Source organism: Solanum pennellii, chromosome 6 (genome assembly GCF_001406875.1).
Source record: "Solanum pennellii chromosome 6, SPENNV200".
Classification (NCBI taxonomy): Eukaryota; Viridiplantae; Streptophyta; class Magnoliopsida; order Solanales; family Solanaceae; genus Solanum; species Solanum pennellii.
The window spans coordinates 60,191,933-60,200,242 of NC_028642.1; the positions used below are offsets into that span (position 1 = coordinate 60,191,933).

General features: G+C 24.9%; 1 protein-coding gene across 1 annotated transcript; it reads right to left on the reverse strand.

The window, feature by feature from the left end:
* Window positions 1-1,762: 1,762 nt before the first annotated feature.
* Window positions 1,763-3,092, reverse strand: LOC107022734 (transcription factor MYB13-like). The gene is made up of 3 exons (XM_015223326.2): window positions 2,875-3,092; window positions 2,617-2,746; window positions 1,763-2,457 (listed from the first exon to the last, which is right to left on the reverse strand). The coding sequence occupies exons 1-3, from the start codon at window positions 3,089-3,091 to the stop codon at window positions 1,953-1,955; spliced, it is 852 nt and encodes a 283-aa protein (XP_015078812.2). The 5' UTR covers window position 3,092; the 3' UTR covers window positions 1,763-1,952.
* Between the last annotated feature and the right edge of the window lie 5,218 nt (window positions 3,093-8,310).

Here is an 8,310-nt window from a genome sequence, read left to right on the forward strand (position 1 = left end):
GAAGGTCAAGGATGATGTGAAAAAATAAAAATTTTGAAATTGAAAATATTTTTTTAAATTGATGCTTTTCCAAAAAAAAATGTAATTTGAAATTGGAGGAGAGCTATGGGAAATGTTTTCCTCAATTTTTGAAGGGAAGTCATTTTCCTTAATTTTGAGGAAAATGAGTTGATTTGGAAAACATTTTCCAAAACTTTTGTCCCAACCAAACATGGGAAAATTGGAAAACATTTTCTGGAAAATGTTTTCCTTCGTACCAAACACACTCATAGTTAAGAATAAAATACTTAGAAATTAAGTAATAAATTATTTTTTGATTTTATAAAATCAGTAAGTTAAAATGGACACCTATTTTACTACAGTGGATAAGTAAAAAAAGGATTAAAAACATACTAATAAAGGTTGATTTTGTGAAAAAACCTTTTAAATTATTAGAATTCGGTGTTTCGTGGAGGAGAGTGTCTAAGCTAAAAACACATATATAATATGAATCCAAAAGGTATATACGTGTGTTTAATTTGTAAAATACAAAGAAATTCGTTAAATTCATTGATAACCCTTTTATTTGCTATTTAATTTCATTTAAACATTCGACACAAATAATATATTTCAGTTGAACACCTAAACATATGAATAATAAATTATTTATATTACACACTCCCAACCCCAACCTGTAGTTTGAAGAGTAAAAAACTGTGCACTTTATATATTTATAAAATCACATATATAAAATTAAATATTTACGAGTCTATTTAACTTTTTGTATTTAATTGCAATAGTACTTATATTTGAAGTCAAAGCCATCCAATTCTCGTGAGCAGATATGGTTAAAATTTCAATCACACGTTTTCCACGTCCAAAAATTTGCAAAATGGATTGATCTCTTAATTAAATGATTTCTTGTTTGTTTGTATATATTTCTCCAATAATAATGCAAATGGTACTAAGCATTAAAAGCTGAAATTTACTATTCAATTAATGTACTGTAGAGACATTTAATTTAGTTGAAATTGTTGGTTACGCATTTAAGGTGTAATGTAAAAGAATATTAAAATATTTTAAATCTAAATAGTCCATCAACATGAACTAAGTTTTGAGTTCAAGTTTGAAAAAAATTGAAAAATAATAATTATGGGAGTAGTATCTCTGAAAAAAGAAAAAAAAACTAATAATTAAATTTAGTTGAATTGTGCAATTATTGAAGAAAAGCTATAAAGAGATTGTTCAAATTTTAGAATCCTATTTTTATGATTATTATATAACCGTAAAGTTGAATCATGTGATTTCAAATAGTAATAAATTTACATAGTCATGATTCATGTGACATGTTGATTCATTAAAATATTATTACTAAAAAGGGGGAGTTTTTCTTGATAATAAGTTATGTTTGGCGTAACTTGACTTTTATTAATTATTATTAGTACTAATAAGAAGATTAAAGTATGAAACAATTAGCAAGGCAATAGAGAGAGAAAAATCTAGACATGTTTTGTGTCTCTACAAATCCCGGAAGCTTCTAAATTTATTTAATACACAACTTGTTAATTGTTTATAGGTTACATTAAAATAAAATTATTAATAAACAAAAAGATTTGTATATGTAAATTTCTACAATGATTTACTTTTTTTTTAATGTACTTCCTCTCTTATTTCCTTTTTTTTCAAATAAAATTTTATATAGTTGCTTTCATTAAAATAAAATAGTGAGCACATTAGGAATATTATAATCGACAGTATTCATATATTAAGAATGTACAATAGATTTTGTGCGTGTAATATCATCGAAATTTCATCAATCATCCAACTAATAATGATTTATTATCACTAATCTGTCGGCCATTAACATTAAAAAAAAAACAAAAAAAACCTACACAATATTAATTATTCTACGCCGAAAAAAAAAGAGAAAAAAAGAACTCTAACATTTTTTCCTTCTTTTTTTTTTTTGTTGCTCATAATTCAGGCAATTCTAACATCAACTCATTAGATCTTGTAAAAAGATCATCCCAAAACCAATTATCATCAAAGATAGAATTAATCTGGTAATTATCCTCCATTAATGACAAATCAACATAATTATCATCGACCTGTGCCCATACTACCTCGGACCAAATATCGTCATCAATTTCTAACAAATTATCGGACATTATTTGATTTCTCGACTCTGAACTCGTTGCAGTTGTATTTGAACATGAATCTTCACTTGATGATGATACTGACGATGATGAACTTGGTTGTTGATGGATTTCGATGTTTATTTTAGGATTCGATATTACGGAATTTTTATCATTAGAATTGTTGGCCTCCTCCAAATGTACGTCTACATTAGTATTTTCAGGCTCCGATTGGGTTTCTTTAAGTTGAGATTCATTCCTTTTTTTCTTTAGACGAGTATGCCAAATATTTTTTATTTCGTTATCTGTTCTTCCGGGTAATCTTGCTGCGATAGCAGACCAACTGTAACAATTTAAAAAAAAATAATCATGTCAAAATCAAATATTTTCATCGAGCCATTATATTAAAACATAACAAAATATTATATTAATTAAATGTCTCCGAATGGAACATTACGCTGCACAAATCTAAATCTAAGTTAGTCAATGAAGTAAAATATACCTGTTTCCAAGAACTTGATGCAACTTGATAATTGTATCTTCTTCTTGATGAGTAAAATTGCCTCGCTTAATATCAGGTCTCAAGTAATTAGTCCATCGAAGCCTACAACTTTTTCCGCACCTTAATAGACCTGAAAATAACATAGTGTTAGGAGAAATTCAAAATTTAAACATTATGAGTAACAAAACACCTGCATTATTGACTTTTGTCCTTATTTGGTAGACGAAAGCGAATAATGCAGACTAAAATTAGTAGTACCTGCAAGTTTGGGAAGTGCACGCCAATTAGGATGACCATTTTTTTTAATGTAATTGATGAGTAAATCATCTTCTTCTTTGCTCCATGGACCTCTTTTCAACCCCAATTTCTCACAGCAAGGAGATCTCCCCATTTTATTTTTTATTTTTTCTCTCTCTCTATACTTGTTTTGATTTTTCACTTGGAACTTGGAGCTGATACAGCATAAAGTTAGCATGCTCTATTGGGGTATTAATACTACTCAGTGGATGTTAGTAAAATTGTACCACACTATTCTTTCGTCTCAATTTATATGATACATGTCATATTTTGATATTCAAATAAGTTTATGTTTGTTCATAAGTGTTTTTTTTTTTGAATTATCAAATATTGTGATTTAGAGTTAATTTTTTTTAAGTAATTTATAAATATATAAATTACATTTGAGAAAAATTAAAAAATTTCATGTGTAAATTTCTGATCAAACTTAAATTCATTTGACTTTCAAAAAAATATATGCCACATAAATATAGACTGAGGTAATATATATTTCCTCCATTTCATATTACTTATCCACATTAAACAAAAGTTATTTGAATTATGTATCAATTTACAAAATAAAGAGAAAATTAATTATTATTTTTTCTATAGTTTAGTTCTTTTTTTCTTAAACATAACAAGTTTGAACAATATATTTTTTTTTTAAAAAAAATAGGGTATACAATTATAATTTTCATTTATTTTTTTTTTCTAAAAGAAATGTGAGTATATAATTAACTCATTTTACTTGTCACTTTTAACATATAAAAAATTTATTTTCTCACATTTTACATTTAATATTAAAACTATCTATTATCAAATTATTTTTCAAGACCTAATATTAAACATCAATTTAAAAAGATAATGTGGTTATCAAGCACTAGTTATTTGAATATTATTTTTTATTGAACGTCATTAGTTTAAATGTGAAAAGGGGAATGGAGAAAGTTGTAACATTTCCATTTTAAATGAACACATGACTTTTTCGTGCGTTTTCCGACGTGACAATTATTCATGTATCTAAAGTTGATTTGTACGGACAAATATTCGCTTTGTTCACGATTGTTTGTTATTATATTAAAAATAATTATTTAAAATTAATTATTAATTTAAATAATTAAAAAATAATCAGTTATTTTTTTTCATTTCTGTCTTTAATGTGAAAAAAATGTTTTTAAAGTTATAAAACTGTTTTAATGTGACAGTTATTTTTATGTTTTCAAAAAGTACGTATCTTTTTAATAATGATTAATATTAGGATTATATTAATTAAATTTCATATTATATTAATTTTTTAAAAAAATTGTGCATAATATTATCCTAACAAACAATAGTGAATTGAGGGAGTACAATAAACAAAATAACGGATTCAACCATCTTTTATAAATATTTTTTAATATATAATAAAATTTGACTAAATTAATATTCGTTTAATTAGTAATTTACTTAAGATAATATATTCATCGGTTCCGGCCAATAAAAAAGAATATTCATTTCTATATGTTAATATATTCTGAGAGACATATATGAGTATATGGTCTTATTAGTATTATAAATTAATAACTTTTTTAATATATCTAAGATGATTTAGTCAATTATGATTATATTGTGTTTTGTCTTTAATTAAAATTAAAATTTAGTTGAAACTCAATTTTAACTTTTTTTATTGCATTCAAAAATTCTGAGATTGTCTTTTCAAACTGCACCATAAAATTTTAAAGAGATTTAGAAACGATAAGTGTTTCCTTATGGCTTACGTGTAACTAGTTCCAAAGATATTGTATCATCTTCAAGTCTATCATCAATATTATTTTTTCCAAAGGTATCCGTCCACAATTTATCCTAAGCTCTTGATCTCCGAACATTTATTATTTCTACTGGGGTAATCCAACATGTTCGCTTACAATTTTATTCTGATAATCGAAATTATTAATTATAATCTCAAGCTCCTGAATGATGTTTTCGCTAATGAGTTAATTAAGATAAATTCTTTGATATTTGATCTACGAACGAATGTGCAGTATCAAAATACTCTTTAAATTAATAAAATAATTTATTAAAAAAATAATATATTTATAAAATAATAATAATTTAGCCAACTTATATTAATTTAGCGAGTTTTACGATATGATAATAGAATCATTACTCCATTATTTAGTATCCCTGGTCCCTGCACGACAACAAAATCTGATTGGGAGTCGCAGTTTTTTTATTTAAAAAGAAACGTAATTATACTTGAAATTAAGTATTTATGAACACTATTTATCGTTGTAGTAATTTATTGCAACTACTAGTCGAGAAATGAGTTGTTTCTCATCACTAAGAATGAATGAAATATTTCGTCTATATTATTTTGATCAATCTATGAATAAAGAACAAAATTGAAACTTAAATTATGCACTCTTAACTTTCAATGCTATTATATTTGTATAAAGATAAATATGTGAGTGTTGAATAATTCATCACACATTCATTAACATACTTTTTAGAGACTTAAATCTTAAAGAGAAATATTCAATAGTTTGTTTTGAAAATCATATGGTAATTTGAATTAGTGTAATTATTAAAGTAGTAATTATCAATTTAGTAGTTACACAACGTTAACCTGTTTATTTGTCACGTTGTAATTAGAGTATAATTACAAATGCACTGTTTGATTGCATAATTATAACTATATGATTATACTAAATTTTAAAAATAAAATTTTTTATTAAACAAATAAGGACCTTTACAAATAATACTCTAATTACCAATAATCATAGTAGCTATTATTAATCAGAAAATTGAGGACTGTGTTATTTAACTAGCGATGATGATGCTCCATCTATTTGTAATTATTTATTTACTTTTATAGTTGTTTCTAATTATTTATTCATTTTGATAAATTTAAAAAATATAAAATAATTTCTAATTATACTTTTAATTAATTATTTTAAAAGAATACAATATATTAAAAATATAAAATTTTTAATTCTTCAATTTTATAATTAATAAGAATAAAATAATAAAATTACTATATGAATTTTTCCGTACAATGATTTCTATATTTTTGGATTGTGGTCCCATATTACGAGCCCACACGATGAAATATGAACCCCACACCATAGTACTACTACTTTTGTTTTATATTTTATTAAACAAAAATAAAGGAATGGGTTACTACTTACTACTCTCAAGGGACAAAGCTGAGTCTTTTTGTTCTAAATTAAAGAATTAATAGAATTCAATCAAATTTTTATGAGTAGGATTCTAAACTACGAGGTTACGATCAATTGATCGACTCTACCAATTTACCTCTGGGCTATAGGGAACAACAAAGAGTTATTCAATCAGCACAACGAGTCTTTGCTCGGATAGATAATCTCGATTTTTGACAACTTGCTAAATTTCATCATGTAAACAGTCATTTATTTTCATACGTTATTAAGAAATTTTAAATAACTTTTTTAATTAAGTTATTTTTTAACACATTTTATATATATAAGTTTTATTTATTAACATCAAGATGAATAATGAATACTTTTTTTAACTTAAAATTCTTTATGTATACTTTTTTTAAAATAATTTAGATAATAACATGAGACGGAGAAAATATATCAAACTAGTGATGCAAATATTGTTTGGAGAAATTACAGAGTGTACACGTAGGGTAATGGAAAGCAGGACAAGTTATAATAACAAATCATGGTCATGATATAATATAAAACAAGTATATTTCACCTCAATTATTGCGTTAAATTTGTTTATATATTTATTTAATTTTATATAATACATAAATATTTGTTAGTACAATCGAGTTTCAAGAATATAAATTTTATTTTTTTCTACTCTATTCATCTCAATTTATTAATTGCATTTCTATATATTTACTATATTTGTATGTCATACTTTTATAAAATTGAGGTGTTTATAATATTAAGAATAATACTATATTACTACTAAATGAGAAAAATAATTAAATTTATTTTAAATTTCTTAATATGATGACATAATTTGAAATACTAATCAAGACAAATCATTTGAGACAGCTAGAATAGTGTACTGGTTAATTTCTACCGCACAAATGGCAACGTTTCATTGGTTTATACTACTCCGCCAATGGCTTTACTGTACTATCCTGACAAATTTTTAAAATCCAAAGTATATTCCTTTGTTATTTTTAGAATTTCAATAATCTTAAATTGTTTTTGATAAATTTTATATGGAGTAATTTTGTGAAATATTCGTGAGTATAATTTTTCTCTTTTTTGTGATTAAAGAACGGTTAATAGCATATTTTACGGAAAGAAAACAATTTGGACTCTCTGGTGATGAATTTTATCGCCATGACCATCCATCAACATTTTGTTTTAACGGTAAGATATCTTTATGAGTATCTATGATTTTATGATATATTCAAATAATTATTAAAAAAATATTTTTTTTTACAAAGATCACCTCGAATTTAGAAAATATAGTCTCCAAGAAACCTTAATAATATTAAAATTTTAATATGTTTTAAACTTGCCAGTAAATCATACATTAAAGGGCAACTTTCACATATAACAAACAAAAAATTCATATTTGTATGTTATAACAAAGTTTGCATAATTGCACTCCATAGCAAACATAGAAACTGTATAATTCGCTATACATATACAATTATATAATTGGCTGGACTAAATTGTATAATTCGTTGGTCTATTTCGCTGCAATTTATAATTCGTTATCCTATTTCACTGCAATTGAATGCACAATTGTATAATTCACTGCCTATTTCGCTGCATGTTTATATAAAATTTGCTTTGCATACAATTGAAACGAAGTAAAATGTATGTATATAGCATAATTATAAGTGTATACGAATAAGATATATGTTTCTCTCTCGCTTTATACAAAAATAGAAACACCACTTCTGTTGTATAAAACGAGAGAAAATTGTATTTCACTGCAATTGTATAATTCGCAATTGTATAATGTGTTGGCCTTTTTCTCTGTAATATTTGTATAAAATTTGTCTACAATTGAATTGAAGTAAAATGTGTGTAAATAGTTTAATTAAGTGTATAGCACGAAGATATATATTTTTGTATGTGTATATACAATTTTCTCTCACTTTATACAAAACAAAAACACAATTTATACACTTCTGTGTATAAAGCGAGAGAAGTAAGCAGAGGGAGAGTGGCGATCGAGATTTTTGGGAGAGAGGCGGCTGGCAAACTTTGGTTAACGTTTGCTATGTAGCACAATTAAATCAAACCGTAGCTATTCCATTTATTTTAGATTATTAATTTGCTATTATATACAATCATCCCTACATTAAATACATTTAATGATAAAATATTAAATCTCTAGAGCTACAAGTTTTGCTTAGATAAAAAAAAATAGTTAGAAGAATTTCTTTTTATATATATATATATATATATATATATATAT

Excerpts from the sequence above, each read along its gene's own strand:
- LOC107022734 (XM_015223326.2), bottom strand. The coding sequence starts at position 3,091 with ATGCTAACTTTATGCTGTATCAGCTCCAAGTTCCAAGTGAAAAATCAA. Across the intron at positions 2,747-2,874 it reads TGCACTTCCCAAACTTGCAG|GTCTATTAAGGTGCGGAAAA; the intron begins GTACTACTAATT and ends TGTTATTTTCAG. Across the intron at positions 2,458-2,616 it reads CATCAAGTTCTTGGAAACAG|TTGGTCTGCTATCGCAGCAA; the intron begins GTATATTTTACT and ends AAATTGTTACAG.